At 45.6% G+C, this 17,231-nt stretch overlaps 1 protein-coding gene across 1 annotated transcript; it reads left to right on the top strand.

Moving 5' to 3' along the window:
* The first annotated feature begins 12,145 nt into the window (after window positions 1-12,145).
* On the top strand, window positions 12,146-13,099 carry LOC119826413 (olfactory receptor 13C7-like). Its single transcript, XM_038347718.1, has one exon. It carries the CDS (start codon window positions 12,146-12,148, stop codon window positions 13,097-13,099), a length of 954 nt encoding a protein of 317 aa, XP_038203646.1.
* Window positions 13,100-17,231: the final 4,132 nt, after the last annotated feature.

Raw genomic sequence — 17,231 nt, 5'->3', positions numbered from 1 at the left:
GGACATCCCCTTTGGGCTAGACATACTTCTAGGTTTGAGAAACATGGCGGTGAAAAAGGCATGGTCCTTGACTCTAAGGGATGATTCTAGTAGGGAAATAGTTGTAAAATTAAATAATCACACGGGCATCCATATCACTGTTATCAACATAAAACACCCCATATCGCCACAGCGATCACAGCCGGCCTTGATCACACTTAGCACCCTATTCACCTGCTGCTGGTGGGTTTTCCTTCCTACACTCCCGATAAGCCTGGAACCCAGGCTCCACTGTCAGAATGACAGTGGATGGAATTGTGCTTCTCTGTCTAGCCCTGCTGTCTGGAATCCCATCCCAAGGCAGTTAATCCCTCTTCTACACATCACCCCTCCTCCATCCATGAACAGCTGCATGTCAGCATGAGGATGAGCAAGAATCTATCTTTTTCTCCTAGGGTTTTAAAAATATATAATATTTCTTAGAGGCAACATATCATCTAGAAATCAACCACAATGTTGATAATGTGAATAGTCTCCAAGCTTGAAGACAGCCCAGTGTCACAGAGTATGTTGTCTGTGTAGTATATAGGCTGGGCAGGGCAGTACCCAGCTGGGTTTTCTGTTTTCCTGTGGTCAGCCCTCATGTCTCCCCCAGAAGCCAGGTTTTGTAGAGGAGACATTTCCTTTAATATAACCAGCACCAAATCCAGATATCCAGCTCGTTGGTACCATCAGACTGTGGACTTTACAAAATGAGGAAATGCCCAGTGGTTTTAGGTGAGTGACAGAGGACAGCTTACCAGGGTGCAGGTGGCCGGCCAACTTTCCCTCAGCTCTGGTCTTAGGGACTTCTGCAGTTCCATGGGTCTCTGTGATTCCGTACGAACTATACCACAGTGCCTTGGGCCCCTCTTTTGTAGGCTAATCTGAATTATTGTTCTGCTAATGAAAGTTTAGAATTATTTAATCAAAGTCTCCACTTACCTTTCTTGGGAACATGGTGACCAAGAACAGCTAGCTGCTTTCTCAAAGAGTGGGAAAGAAGTAGGGTGAGAGCTTAGAACGTGTGACGCCCTAAGGGTCAGGCTGGACCTCTCCCCTCTACTTACCTCTTGTGCTCAGGGCACAACCTCCAAAAGTTGGGACATTACCCTTAGAAGTTAATTTATATTCTAGTTAGTTCTTTGAGACTGCTTTTTAGTCCCCAAGGTCATTTGAAGCTCAGAAAGTTTGTGTCCTCGGCTTAGAAACTTTGTATCCTTCTGGGATAACATCCCTAAGATCCAATTATCTGGAAGGCACTAGAAGAAGTTAGCTAGCTGCTTCTTTTCATCATTTCCTTCCTTCTTCTCCTTCTGAACAATATAATTGGTCAGTAGTGTCCATAACTGTTTAGCGATTATGCAATTCTCCGGGATCCTCTCTCCAAGAACTTCAGTGCTATGGCCAAGTCCTATTAGCCCTCCCTAGCCTGTGCTAGTGCAGTGGTTTGGGGGAGATGTCTGAGTGAAAAAATTACATTCTTTACATTTTTATCCTGTTAAAATAAGCACTGTGAAGCAAAAGGCTATGATCTCCCTTAGTCCTCATTGGGAATCCAATAAAATGAACGTCCATCTGGTTTGTATCCCTTGACCTTGTAGGAGCCACTGACTGAGTGTGACCCAAGACAGGGTCTAGAGAATGGGCTCATTGCTGTGGAACAATTTTTATGCACTGTAAATATGTATATGGTTAATAAAGAACTGGCTGGTGGTCCCAACGAAAAACTTCACTTACAAATGTCATCCAAATGTCCGGCACCTACATCCACCCTAGAAAGCTTTAAATAAAAGGTTCTAAACACACTAAAATGGAGCCAAACGCAGCTTCTTAATCTCATATCTTTCCAGTTGGTCTCTGTAGAAATGCATCTCCCAGCCGCTGCATGTGGGTTTGAGCCACCAGCGCAAGCCTCACCAGTATGCCATGAGTTAAGTCACACGGCAGGTTCTGGCAGTTGCTCATGCAGGCCTTGGTGCAGAGAGGCATCTCCTGGCCATTGCCTGCGGGATGGAGTCAGCGACCAACTGCCATGTGCTAACACCATGCACTAAATTGAGCAGTGCTGGCGGTTGACATAATTTAAGATTCATCTCATGTGATCAAAAACCAACACAGATGTTCAGTAAAGACAGATACAGATGGGGGAAAACCTCTAAACGGATTACAATGTGTTTAAAAATATACACAGGCTTGGGAGCGAAAAAAGATATACAGTCATAGATCTAAAAATAATAAAGTGAAGTCCTTAAAAAGGGAGTAAAGTAAAATAAAAAAAAAATCATCCCATCAAGATAGGAAATACACAGAGAGCCTGGATCCTGTATGTTATTGTGCTGTCTTTGAATCTTTTTTGACTACTTATGAACAATTGACAGCTGCTGAAACACATTGGATTATGGAAGCTGCTGGTTTAAACCAACCTATGTTTTAAAAATATCTCAGCTTCAAAATGGAAGGATGATTAGAGGCTGGGGATTCAGGTTGATATGGATCAGGTTTGATTGGGAAAAATCCTGAAAATCCCGGATACAGACAGAAAGAAACAAACCTAGAAAAACTACAAAATGTGTAACATATATTTTACCTGCTCAAACATAAAACTAAAAATTATCTTTGGCTGGCTTGTGTACAACACAATCTATATTTGTATTAATGCAGATATGTATGTTACCTTAAAAAGTTTATGTATTTTCAGAACAAGGGGACCAGACACCAATAAAAATGGATGGCCCAGGTGATCCAGCATCTCAAAAATGCCTCTGTTGCAGCTTCCCAAGAATTCTGCACCCAGAACAGCTTCAAGGCTGCTGCTGAGATGGTCCAGCCTCACAGACTACTCCAGCCAAGACTTAACTATTATTCTAAATTTTCTCAGGGTCCCCCAAAGATGCCAATGCCCCTAAACAACAGAAAACTATCTAGAGAAAACAATGCCCACATTTCCAAAAGATTGGTTATGGATGTTTGTCATTATGTTTGGAGGGAGTTAGTTACAAGTTGTTATAGATCATAGTCAGGAAAAAGCTAAACAAAGGAGTTAAATTTGAAGAAAAAAGGGGGATATAATATAAAAATGATAAGATAAAAGGGTTGATGATTTAATCTACTTTAATTTAAAAAACAACTATTAATCTCAAAATATTTTACATTGGTATGAATTTTGGTTTATTGATACAAATTTAAAGTTATTTCTACTATATTATATGTATATTTCTACTCTTATTTGTGGTATTATGCTTATAAAGTTAATTTAAAAATGTAATATATAATTAAGGAATACAGGTTAGTAGTTCTTCATCTATAATAATCAAACTTGAGTCATATTAGATATATTTTCAAGGTTAAACAAATATATTTAGATAGACAGATGGTCTTCAAACACTTCAAAGATCTACAGAATATGGTGGTTAAAATTTTTTAATAATATAAGACTTTTCTTTTTTTTTAAAGATTTATTTATTTATTATGTATACAGCATTCTGCCTGCATGTATACCTGCACACCAGAAGAGGGCAGCAGATTTCATCACAGATGGTTGTGAGCCACCATGTGGTTTCTGGGAATTGAACTCAGGACCTCTGGAAGAGCAGCCAGTGCTCTTAACCTCTGAGCCATCTCTCCAGCCCCAATAATATTGACTTTTCTTGACAGTGAGACATGTCTGCTCCTGGCAGCACCAATTTACTTCAGAGAGGATGATGGGTATTGAAGAAATTCCATATGAAGTTTGTTTTCTTTGTGGCAAAAGCTAGCCACTGGGCAAAGAAACTGCCATTGCCTCAATTGCTGACAGTGTGCTGTCCAAACTGGACCAACGGGATGCAAAATAAAGGAACTGCCAGACTTTGCCAATACAAAGTGGAACAGTCCTTCAAAATTCCCTGCTTCTCAGAAATGTCTGACATCTAGATACAGTAGGTCTGTAGGTCAAGGATGGATGCTGCAATATTACAAAAGAACTTTGGGTAACTGTCCACGCAGCCAGATGTCCCTGTTTTTAGGTAATAGTATACCCTTCTGGGGTCTTTGGTGGAGTTAAGAATAAATAATTAAAGTTTTCCTTAGTTATAATAACAAGTAAATTAGGTACAAAACTTTAAACTCACAGAGATAAGACAGATAATAGAGTGCTTTCTCTAATTCTGCCAAATACAAATAGATTAGTTATTGTAACTTTAATTCTTACTTGATATCTATTTTGTTATATATAGTATTACTATGTTAAGGTTAAAACCTTCCTTTGTAATTAGACAAAAGGGGGAAATGTTGTGGAACAATCTTTGTACACTGTGATTACGTATTACTCTCATTGGTTAATAAAGAGCTGACTGACGGTCCCAACGAAAAACCCCACCTGCAGTTCATTCCTCTATTCTGTAAACTTTTCATTTTTATGCATCAATTAATTAAGTTTTGAGACAAAGTCTCATGTAGCTCAGGCTCCTGGCTGGCTTTAAACTCCTGAACTTCCTGCCTCCCCCTCACAAGTGCAGGGTTTCTAGGCCTGGGTCACCATACCCAGCTTCAGCAAACTTATGAGCCTGTACTCCACGAAATGGAAACCTGTACTTGGAGCCAGGGCTGGCCATTCGGGGAGTGTGCCCTCCAGTGGCAAGGAGGCAGGAACGCAAGGTGGCTGGGGGTAGGGCAGCTGCCTTACTTGGAATCAATCCATCCTCAGCATTGAAAAACGGGCAGGAGAAAGGAGGTGTGGAAGGGAGAAGGAGAAAGGAGAGAAATGGAAAGAAAAGAAAGATTGATTTACCAAATGAGAAAAGCCGTGCTTCGGCAAAGATTAGACTGCCTGGCTGCTGGGAAATTGGGGAGGAGGCAGTGCCACACCTCCTAGTGTGGAGCCTGCACTAACTGGCTCACTGAGGTGCACACCTCCCACCTCCAGTCCCGATGGAGGGAAGCCCTGTATCCCGCACAACCAGGAGATACTTGGGCTTCGATTTATCACGACCAAGTTTAATGTGTCAGACATCCTCTTCCACACGTGGGCTTTTGTGTGTGTGTGTGTGTGTGTGTGTGAGAGAGAGAGAGAGAGAGAGAGAGAGAGAGAGAGAGAGAGAGAGAGAGAGAGAGAGAGAGAGAGAGAGAGAGAGAGTAAATGTGATTTGCCAAGAATAAGTGATCCGAACCCCAGGTCCAAGCATTTCCAGAATTGATAGTTACATTTGCTGCATTCTCCTGAAGACAAAAGTGGGCATGACAGCCTCTTGGAGGTCATACACCTCCCCAAGTTTCTCGGAAAGGTTTCGATGCAGCTTGAAGGAGTTACAGATTCGGCCGGGAATCATGAGGAGCAGTGCACCTCCCAGCAAGGAAAGAAGCAGCAAAGTCTGGAAGCAGGTGCTGTAAGGTCAGGGAACCTGAGCTCAGGATGAGGGGAGGGGCCAAATCTCCGCCTCCTGCAGGCCCACGGCAAGTGGAGGAATGAGGATCGCAGGTGAGTCTGGTTGTCTGAATACTCGGCTAGCAAACCGTCCGTGCCCGGCTCACACGTCTGTCCTAGGTAGCCTAGCTCCCCTGACTTTTCATGTCTGTCTCTGAGAACCTACTCATTTTGTTTCCTTGTTCTGTACCAGTAAGAACTTCAGCCAAGGGGATCCACTTGACCCAGGGGGCAGCAAGCACACAGGTTGTCCAGAGGCAAAGAACCCCTAAGTCTGTCTCTCCGGGATCTTGAGATGCTAACACATTGATATAAGGAAGGGAGGGAGAAGGGACAGCAGGTAACAGAAGGCAAAGGCTGGAAGCCTGAGTTAGGACAGCAGAGACTGGGGCATAAGGACCAGAGCAATGTGTAATTAGTCCAAGCCAGAAGCTGAACAACAAGGCACAGGTGTGTGTGTGTGTGTGTGTGTGTGTGTGTACGCACGCACGCATGCACATGAGTATGTCAGGGGGAAGAGGTCTGTAAGACAGCAAGCTCCTAGAACCTCAAGGCATAATGCTCTAGAGGGGCCAGCAGCTGCCCCTCAGATCCTGACCAGTATGACAGTCTATCTGGGAGGCCTGGCTGTACTTTCATTCCTCAATAAACCCCATAATTTCCCCCCAACCTTTATGAAAGCAAGTGTGATGAAGTGGAGGCCACCAGAGGACAAAGATGCTAGACAGCGCGAATGCTGCCTGCAGGAGCGCCCCTCCCTGCCCACAATCCCAATTCCCATCTGCTGGTATTCTAGCATGCTCTCATGCTCCAGATAGCGTGTGTGTGTGTGTGTGTGTGTGTGCGCGCGTGCGCGCGCGCGTGCTTGCCTACTTGTTTGTGTCCTCAACAAGCAACTCTCTTACCTTCCAAACATCAAATGGTGATATTAGAATTTGTTAGCTGCATCTCCCCACTTTCAGAAGCTAGTCAAAAGCCTGGTCCCCCATGCCTTTGATTAGCCTGCTATAAAGGTAGTAGTGTTCTCACAATCCGGTCTTGGGCTTAATTGTATGCTAGCATGGCTCACAAAAAATTCATTTACTAGTTTGTTTATTTATTTATTTATTTATTTATGTTTGCTTACTATAATGCCCATGCCCACCTCATAGGCTTGTTGGGAGCAATCAAAAGCACAAAACTTAGAAAACCATTAATGGCACCTCTCACTGACGCCAATGCTTCACTGATATCACAAGCATAATAAATCCAATGTACCACAAACCCCTCAAACACAGAAAGGTTTACTAGTCATTTATTTATTCGCAGACACTAATGTGGCTGGGTACAACAGAAATTCAGAAATTATGTACCAAAGATCCAGAACCAACCCTGTAGCTGCTGCACCCCTGCCTGTCCACCCAGGGCTCCTCCTCGCCTGCTGTGAGGCTAGCTTTCAAGACTCAGGGTCTGGTTTGTGGGGGAGAGAAAACAGCCTCTCTGTTCATTGGCTAGAGTTATCATAAGACAGACGAAGGAAAGAAAAGCACACTAATTTATTCAATGTAACTATTCCTGACACACAGGCTTTTTTTTTAAACCTTTGTGGATTAGAGAAAGGCTCAGCAGTTTAAGAGCACTGGAGCCCTCTTCTGGCCTCTGTGGGTTACCAGTCTTGCTTGCGGCGCAGCCACACGCAGGCAAAACACCCTTACCCGTGAAATTAATGAATTTTAAACAGTTTTATTATTATTTTTAGTTATGTGTCTATGTGTATGCTCAGGCGTGTGAGTGCAGGTACCCTGAGAGGCCAGAAAAGGGTGTCCAGTTCCCTGGACTGCAGTTAGAGACGGCTGTGAACCACCGGACATAGATGATGGGACCCTAACTCGAGTCCTCTGGAAGAGCAGCGTATGCTCCTATCCCCTGAGCCATCACACCTCTCCAGCCCTTCTGCAGTCATTTTGTTTGTTTGTCTTTCAAGACAGGGTTTCTCTGTGTAGCTTTAGCTGTCCTGGCTGTTCTAGAACTTGCTCTGTAAACCAGGCTGGCCTCAAACTCACAGAGATCTGCCTGCCTACTTAGTGCTGGGATTAAAGGCGTGCACCACCACTGCCCAGCTTCCCTGGGGAGCTTTTTATAAGAGGAAGAAAGGTTTACTCTGAATGTTCATTTAAGAAAGTTTGATAGAAAATAGAAAGTAGTTGTGAATTATACTGCGGGAGGAAGAATAACTAATATAGCAATTAGGGAAGCAGTTAGATGTCTTGGCAACCTGTGTTAGCTGGTTTTATATCAACTTGACACACAAATTAGAATTATCTAAAAGGAGGGAACCTCAATTGAGAAAAAGATCTGGCTGTAAGGTATTTTCTTTTTTAAAAAATTTATTTATTATGTATACAATATTCTGTCTGTGTGTATGTCTGCAAACCAGAAGAGGGTACCCGACCTCATTATAGATGGTTGTGAGCCACCATGTGGTTGCTGGGAATTGAACTCAGGACCTTTGGAAGAGCAGGCAGTGCTCTTAACCACTGAGCCATCTCTCCAGCCCTGTAAGGTATTTTCTTAATTCGTGATTAAGGAAGGGCCCAGCCCACTCTGGGTGTGTCCATCTCTGGGCTGGTGGTCCTGGGTTCTACAAGAAAACAGGCTGTGCAAGTCAGGGCAAGTCAATAAGCAGCACCCCTCCATGGCCTCTGCATCAGCTCCTGCCTCCAGGTTCCTGCCCTGGCTTCCTTTGATGATGCGCAGTGATATGGAAGTGTAAACCAAATAAACCCACTCCTCTCCAGTTTGCTTTTTTGTCATGGTGTTTCATCAAAGCAATAGGAACCCTAAGACACACCCTTATGGTTTTAAAAGCATTCTTGCTAAGTTTGTTTGTGTGTGTGTGTGTGTGTGTGTGTGTGTGTGTGTACACGTGCCTGCTTGCACACACAGGGCTCACACAAAGATAAGAGGATAACTTGTTGAAGTAGATTCTCTCCTACTATATGCGTTCCGGGTATTGAACTCAGGTCACCTTACTGAGTCATCTTTTTGGTCTCCACTCCTATCTTTTAATTTTTTTTTTCTGAGACAAGGTCTTGTGATGTAGCCCATGCTAGCCTTGAAATGTGATCCTCCTGCCTCATCCTCTTGAGTTCAGGGATCACAGGCATGTACCACAAAAGGAAGAAGAGTGAGAGAAGGTGCTAGGTGCCTTCCTGTGCATTCTTGTTAATCAGCTTTTAATAACTGAACGATATGACTGAGAAGGTTAACTTATAAAGAGAAAATGGTTCAGAGACGGGAGGGGGGGTCTCATGTAGCCAGTTCTGATCTACATGGCCAAGCATGACTTTGAACTTCTGATCCTCCTGCCTCCACCTTCTGAGGGCTAGTTTACAAACACAAGCCATCATGCCCATTTAAGTGATGCTGGAGAAAGGAGCCAGAGATTCCCGCATGTTAGGCACTCTACCTTTTGAGCGACCCGCCTGGCCCCAAGAGAACGTTTTTAGCTCACAGGCTTCAGCCCATGGTTATTTGGCTTCCAGACCCGTGGCAAGCCAGCTTGCGATGGTGGGAAGAATGTGGTGGAGGACAGCCACTCACCCCATGCTCAGGATGCAGTGTCTCCTCCAGTCCCACGCCTAGACGAGCACACCCCTAACTAAGTTCTGCCTCTTCAGGTTTCTACCAGCTCAATAGTACCAAGCTGGGATTAAGCGAACAGCAGCAATGTCTCCTGGGGGGGACATTTCAGATCCAAACTGTAAGTGCCATCCTCACTTTAAAACACTTAGTAGCCTAAGAGGCCGTATTTGGGGAGCATGTCCTGAACCTGGCAGGTGTTTTAGCCATCACCGACTCATCTCTCCCCTGTACCTGCTATCCAGGGTAGCTCTCTAAATCTCACCTTCTCTAAGTGTTTCCCAAGGCTACTATGGCTTCCACGCCTATTAGTTTTCATCCTGGACTAGGTAGCTCTGCACTCCCTGCAGTACCCTGCCTCCTGGACAGCTTTATGGCCTGCTCAGCCATATCTGATCTTCCCATAACTCCACTCTGCTGGTCTTTCTCTGAAGACAACGACCCACTCTGATCCCTGTGCCTCCCATCCATCCTAATGTGTTTGTAGCAGAGAGATGGTCTGTGGTGGTGGGAAGGTTGGCGGGGAGATGGGAGGTTGGTGGTGGTGGGGAGAGTCAGCCGGTCAGTGGATGGAGTGGGGAGACCCAGTGGGTGACTGGGGAAACTGCATCCAGACCCCCGAGGCTCAGTTTTTCTTACATGTAGGTTCTCTGAGGTGACAGAGTCACCTTGAATCAATCCTTGGGATAAACCCCAGAAGAATTCTGGGAACCTGGCACCCGAGAACTTTGTTGAGCTGAACTTTGTGTTGAGAGGAAGCTCCAGGTAGATTTCCACGTGTTTAATTGGGCCTGAAGGGTGGAGTCTCAATTCAGAGCCTCTCACTAAACTTTAAATTGCTTCTGGGATGGGACCTTGCCCCACAGCAACCCTGTCCTAAGCTCCTTGGAGAATCTGGAGCCCTGGAGAGCAGGGTGGAGCACAGAGCTGCTGGGTCTAGTGGCTGGGTGTGGCTCACTGGCCCCAGCACAGCGCCTATGGGTTGGGGATCCCAGGGAGCCTCGGACTCGAGAATCAGTATCCCCTCTCCATGCCGCTGAGCCCTAAGCTCAGGCATGAGCTTGCAAGGTTAAGATTGCAGGGATTGAAGGAGTCCCTGACCTTCAGAGTCATGTAGAGAACCAGGAGGGGAGACAATAGTTAAAGAGTTTATGTCACGACAAGACTGCACATCTAGCTGGTGCTGGAACACCTCTGAGAGATATGCCTTGCTTGGCCTGCTTGGTTATGGCTAGGTAGCACCCAGACGGGCAGGTGACTCAGAGCTAGTCGCCTGTCCTCACCTTGGTACACTGGCCACATTGCCACCTTACTAGTCTGCTCCCGGAAGCAATGAGCACAGCTTCGATTGGACCTCACGCTGGGTAAGTTCAAGATTACTCCTGGGTCAGCTTTCCTCTAGCTGCAGGGAGGTGCATGGTGTGGGCTGGGCTAGGATTGGACGGACAAGACAAGATTTGCTCAGCCCTGAAGGTTGCAGCTTGCAAAGGAGCAGGTAGGTACGCTTCAAAGAGCCTGGGAGGCTGACTTAGGATCAGTGAGAGAAAGAAATTAGAGCAAGGCAGATGCAGATTTGATATCAATCCAGACTTCCTGACCAAATTACTGCACCCCCACCCCTCAAACATTTGATCAAGATTACAAAACCATTCAGCATGGAGAAGACCCCTATGAAGGAGACTTCAGTGACTGGATTGGCAATCTGGGGAAATTTTGCCTTTTGATGGCTTTTCTTTAGATGTTGTTCCTTATCACCAAACTACTGATATCCTGAGATTCTGAACACTATCATGACCAGCTAAGAAGCACACACACACACACAAACACACACACACACACACACACACACACACACACACACAAGGATGGTGATCCTTAGGACCACATGCAAGCCTCAAACCCCTCCTGACCTCTGTACTGCTCCAACTCTGTCCTGACAGGGGCTGAGACAGGTTAGTGACATTTCTAGGACTGCTGTCTATCAGTGCTTGGGTGTTTGTTTGTTTGTTTTGTTATTTTTGAGACAGGGTTTATCTGCGTAGCCCTGGCTATCCTGGAACTCACTCTGTAGACCAGGCTGGCCTGGAACTCAGATATCAGCCTGCCTCTGCCTCCCAAGTGCTGGGATTAAAGGTGTGTGCCACCATGCCCAGCTGTGTATTTTTTTTAAAGACGTGTTCTCACTATATATGTAACCCAGACTGTCTTCAAACTCATGATCTAGCCTTAGCCTCATGAGTGGTGAGATTATGGGTGTGCACCACCATGCTTGGCTAGGAGCTTAAATATATATACATTATATATTATATATACATTATATATACAATATATATATATATACATATATATATTAAATATATGTACATATATATAAATATATATATATGCAAACAAATTAGAAACAGATTGCCATAGGTGATCTGTGAAGGAAGTACAGAAACCAAGAGTTTTGTTTTTGTTTATATTGAGCTTTTTTTGTTTGCTTTCTCTTGTATTTTTTGTTTGTTTGTTTTATTGGTGGTGGTAGTGTTTTGCGAAACAGGGTTATTCTACATATAGGAACTAAAATTATAACTGAACTTGGTGTGTGAGAAAGACCCAGGTTCAGAAGTACAGGCAATAAGCTATGTAATGGCCATGTGATTGCCCAAGGTCTCCAAACACGCGGCACATAGAATGACCCACAGGGTGGTCCTGCTCACCTATAATGTGCAGGAAACAGCATATATTAACATTCGACATTACTTTAGCTGTCCAAGCAGTCTTAACTACATAGATATCCTTTACATCATTAAATTTAATTCTTTTTTTCCAGCTCTGCCACATAGATGGGCTTTTAGATAATTTGGTCTTACAGTTGAATCTCAGAGGGTAAGTTTTTGTTTTGGGACAAGGCTTGACTATGTAGCCGAGCTGGCTTCTAACTTGCAGTCCTACCTCAGCCTCCCGAGTGCTGGAATGAAAGGTCCACACCACCAGCCCTACCTCAGAAGCTAGTTTCTGGATGCTATGAAAGTCATCGTGTGTTGACTCCAGCAAGTCAAATAATGAGTGTGCATTTTCTACCTTCAATATTCCTTGGGATGAAAGACAGAGTTTGAAATGGAAGTAGCCAACCAGTCCACTGTGACAGAATTTGTACTGCTAGGCCTCTCTGCCCACCCAACACTGGAGAAAACGTTCTTTGTGCTCATCCTGCTGATGTACCTGGTGATCCTGCTGGGCAACGGGGTCCTCATCCTGGTGACCATCCTCGACGCCCACCTGCACACGCCCATGTACTTCTTCCTGGGGAACCTCTCCTTCCTGGACATCTGCTACACCACCTCCTCGGTCCCCCTGGTCCTGGATGGCTTCCTCACTCCCAGGAAAACAATCTCTTTCTCAGGCTGTGCGGTGCAGATGTTTCTCTCCTTTGCCATGGGAGCCACAGAGTGTGTGCTCCTGGGCATGATGGCGTTTGATCGCTATGTGGCCATCTGCAACCCCCTTAGGTACCCTGTGGTCATGAGCAAGGCTGCCTATGTGCCCATGGCTGCCGGCTCCTGGGTGGCTGGTGGTGCCAACTCCTTGGTGCAGATCTCCCTTGCAGTACAGTTGCCTTTCTGTGGGGACAATGTCATCAATCACTTCATCTGTGAGATCCTGGCTGTCCTGAAGTTGGCCTGTGCTGACATTTCAATCAATGTGATCAGCATGGGGGTGGCCAACGTGATCTTCCTGGGGGTCCCAGTTCTGTTCATCTTTGTCTCCTACATCTTCATACTCACCACCATCCTGAGGATCCCCTCCGCTGAGGGGAGGAGGAAGGCCTTCTCCACCTGCTCTGCCCACCTCACTGTGGTCATTGTCTTCTATGGGACCATCCTCTTCATGTACGGGAAGCCCAAGTCCAAGGACCCCCTGGGGGCAGACAAGCAGGACCTTGCAGACAAGCTCATCTCCCTCTTCTATGGACTTCTGACCCCCATGCTGAACCCCATCATCTACAGCCTGAGGAACAAGGATGTTAAGACTGCTGTAAGGGACCTGGCAAGTCACAGATGCCTCACCTAGAGAGGGAGGGACATAGCCTATAACTCACACGTTCTGATGGCTCTCACTTGAGAATCTGCATGCAAAGTAGTGTCAGGTGACAGACAAGTTACCTTAGAGCCAATCAGAGTATGGTCCACAGACTGACATCACCTGGGAGCTTATTGGCATACAGAGTCCCCAGGCCCACAGCCATTGACTGGGAATCTTCATTTTAACAAGATTCTCCTGGGGATTTATATGTCTGCTAAACCTGGAGAAGTCTTGATTAGAGGTGTGGAATGGAGGCTGTGGTGTGTTGTCTGGATCCCTACTTCTGCCCAGAGATGAAATGTTCATTGCATCGCCACTGGGTCTGCGAGTGACTGACAACATTCGTTGGATTTCTCTACAGCGCTGCCCCCAACTAAGGAGAGCTACCACACCCACTGTCAAGGTCTCTTCTCAGGTTGGCCCACTCTATAACCCGTCAGCGGTAATACAAAGGCTTAGGTCTCCTGATTATCCCCAAAAGCCGTGCTGCAAGCACTTCTCTGTGGCAGCTCGAGTTCTGCCTCTGTTCCCTTCAACAGCTCCCGCAGAACACGTCCTGCATGAAAAATCTCTCCATCAGAATCAGCTTCAGGGAAAGCCAGCCTGAGACACAGAACAACCAGCACAGGTGTGTGAACAGTGTGCGTGTGTCACCCGTGTGTGCCCTTTGTGGTCATTGTCTGTGCTTAGAGAAAAAAAGTCACTCCCTCAAAAGCATTTGCTGAATGAAATCCTTTTAACTGTTTTAAAGACAGAGTCTTATGATGCAGCCCTGGCTGGCCCTTCACACACAGTGCTGAGCTTGAAAGTCCCACATATAGGGATTCTTAAGATACACAGGGACTTTGCCAATGCTCCCCTTTAATTTTCTTGCCTTCCCCTTGCTTGAAGACACAGGTTGCATGTGCTGAACAGCCTTGTAAAACTGAGCTAAGGTGAGGACCCAGATGGGCGAAACATTGGCCTCCAAGAAAGTGGAAGATGTCTCTGGGTTGAGGCGTGAGTGGTCTGAGGGCCGAGGGTCCCCAGTCATAGGGCTTCGGGTCTTCATTTCATTAGAGAGGTGGCAAAGCCCTGGTCAAGCTGAATCCACACACTTCTGTGACAGCTCTGTGTACCTCCCCTGTGGCACCATGGGTGAGGGTGCCTATGTTCTTCAGGTGACAAAGACGCTTGGAAAACTCTGATGCCAACCTCCTTCTCCTCACCAAGAAATTATTAGTACTAGGGCTTTTCTAAGGATTTAATTTACTTTTTAACTTGTATGCGTGTGAGTGTGTATGTGTGTATGTCTGTGTGTGTGTGTGTGTGCGCGCGTGCACACAGTGCAGGTGCCCAGGGAAAGCAGAGGATGCAGTAGAGAGCAGCTGATGCCCTGGAGCTGGAGTTACAGGCTGTTGTGTGGTCTGAGCCACGTGACTTGGCTACTAGGATACTCGGGACTTGCTCTTAGTCCCTGAGGTATCTCTCCAACCTTATTGTTTTAATTTTTAAAAAGGTGTGGACGGGGGAGTTTCATGTAGCCCAGGCTGGCCTCAACTCTCTTTGTAGTTCCTTCTACCTCCATCACTCAAGTGCTGAGACTTTAGGAAGCCATGATCTGTTTTTTATTAGCAAAGCCCGCTACTTTCTTCTAAGACCAGTGTTCATGGGTTGCTTTGACAGAAACAAAGCTCTATTTCAGAGCTCATTCTTCTGCCTCCCTGCCCCTCCCTCCCTTCCTCCTTCCTTCCCTCTCTGCCTCCCTTCTCATTCATTCTGAGAAAAGCTTCCAATCCCTGGCCCTGTGTGAAGAGGCACACATGTATCCCGTACCAACTGACGCTCAGCTCTCCGGCCCCAGATGAGGAAATACTTGAAGGGCGTTGACTAAGCAGGCCTTAGCAAAATTCTAGTCACCCTTCTGGACTTCTGATGTCAGAGCTACTCCTGTCTGAGACTAGATCCTGTGGATTCCTCTCCAGCCCCAGTGCTTTTCTGCCATCATGGTCTCTGTTTGGATGTAAAACCTTTATTCTGTGTTACACTGTAGCAGCAGGGAGGGTTGCCCCAATCTATGGGGGAAAGAGTCCCTTCCTTACTGGGATCCAAGCTGCAGACAAAGTCCCGCTGACTGAGAGGATGGATACCCACTATCCTCCCTGATCATCATGGCACCAAGCTTGCTCATGTTAGATCAACTGAATTAGTTAATAATGTTTAGTTATAAATAGTAGGAACCCAAAGTTGAGCCAGTTTAAACAAAGGACTGTATTTATTATTTATTCATTATTTACATTTCACAGATCCATCATGTACGTGTATGTGCATGCACGTGTGTGTGTGTGCATGAATGCGCGCGTGTGTGTGTGTGTGTGTGTGTATCATAGGTGCCATGGTGCATGTGTGGAGGTCAAGGGACAACTTGGAGTTGTTTCTCTCTCCACACGGGTCCCAGGGATTGACCTCAGGCTGTCAGGCTTAACAGCAGGTGCCTTTACCCACTGAGCCGCCATGTCAGCCCCTAGTCATTATTTTATTTTATGTTAGTTTATTTTATTAGAGATAGAGTCTGGTTATGTAGCCCAGACTGTCCTGAACTTTCATTCTTTCTGTCTCTATATCCTGAGTGCTGGGCTTATAGACATGTAGTATGATGCCCGACTATAACTGTCATCTTACTAATGCATGTGACCAAACAGTGGGTGGTTAGAGAGGCTGACCCACAATAGACAGGAACAAAAATAAATAAATAAATGCTGCACAGGAATTCTCTGCCTCCTCCTCTTCCTCCTCCTAGGAGAAATGATTTATCTAAATTCTCTACAAAAGATGTAACGAAGAGTAGCCCTATTTGAAGATTGATTGACAAGTTATTTTTGGTTTTTATTGTATATTCATGTTGTTCAACGTATCTGTCTGCATTGTAGAATAGGCTACATTGTAGAATGAATTGTACATTGAGCTATTTAAGCAATTTTCAGGTATATGATGCATTGTCATTAACTGTGGTCACCATAATGTGTTGTAGAGAACATAAACCCATTTGTCTCATCTAATGGAAAGCTTGTATCTTTGGATCAACACTTCCTCCTTCCTCAGTTACCACCCCCAGTCACTACACTACTCTGTTATGGTTTGGATATATAATGTCTCCCACCTGCTCATGTGTCTGAACAGCTGGTCCCCAGCTGGTGGCACTGTTCTGGGAGGTTGTGGAACCTTTGGGGATTGTCACCAAGCTATCAAGAGTGGGTCCTGGAAATGGGACTTGAGGTGATTGCTGCTTCTGGTTCTGGTCCAGACACTGTTGCCTTTCCTGCTAAGAACTGCTGCCTGCTCCTGCAGCCATGGACCTAGCTGCTCCAGATGCATGCATCTCCTGCTAAGATGTGAGAACTGCTGCCTGCTCCTGCAGCCACGGACCTAGCTGCTCCAGATGCATGCATCTCCTGCTAAGATGTGAGAACTGCTGCCTGCTCCTGCAGCCATGGACCTAGCTGTTCCAGATGCATGCATCTCCTATTAAGGTGTGAGAACTGCAGCATGTTCCTGCTGCCATTTGACCTAGCTGCTCCAGATGCATGCATCTCCTGCCAGGATGACCCAGTGAACTGTGAACCAAAGCTCATTTCTCCTCACTTGGGATGCTTCTGTCGGGTATTTGCCATAGCAGCATTTTTTGTAATATCCAGAACTTGGAAACAACCTAGGTGCCACTCAACTGAAGAACAGATAAAGAAAATGTGGTACATTTACACCATGGAGTACTACTCAACAATAAAAAACAATGGCATCTTGAAATTTGCATGCAAATGGATGGAACTAGAAAAAAACATCTTGAGTGGTATAACCTAGACCCAGAAAGATGAACATGGTATGTACTCACTCATAAGTGGATAGTAGACGTAAAGCAAAGGATGATGAACTTATAGTTTACGACTATAGAAGCTAGATAACAAGGAAGAACCTAAGAGAAATATACATGAAATAGACAAGATCTCCTGAGAAATTTGGGAGCATGGAGGTGGGGAGAGAAGCAAGGACAGAAGTGGGGAGGAGGGGAGAAGGGAAGGGGGAGGAGAACTTGAGGGAACAGGATAGTTGAGATAGGGGAAGGAAAGAGAAGGAGAGCAAGGAA

Source organism: Arvicola amphibius, chromosome 11 (genome assembly GCF_903992535.2).
Source record: "Arvicola amphibius chromosome 11, mArvAmp1.2, whole genome shotgun sequence".
Lineage (NCBI taxonomy): Eukaryota > Metazoa > Chordata > Mammalia > Rodentia > Cricetidae > Arvicola > Arvicola amphibius.
The sequence above is the reverse complement of the archived record's forward strand: the minus strand, read 5'-3'. Positions and strand labels throughout refer to the sequence as shown.

Coding starts and splice junctions, on each gene's coding strand:
- LOC119826413 (XM_038347718.1), top strand. CDS start 12,146: ATGGAAGTAGCCAACCAGTCCACTGTGACAGAATTTGTACTGCTAGGC.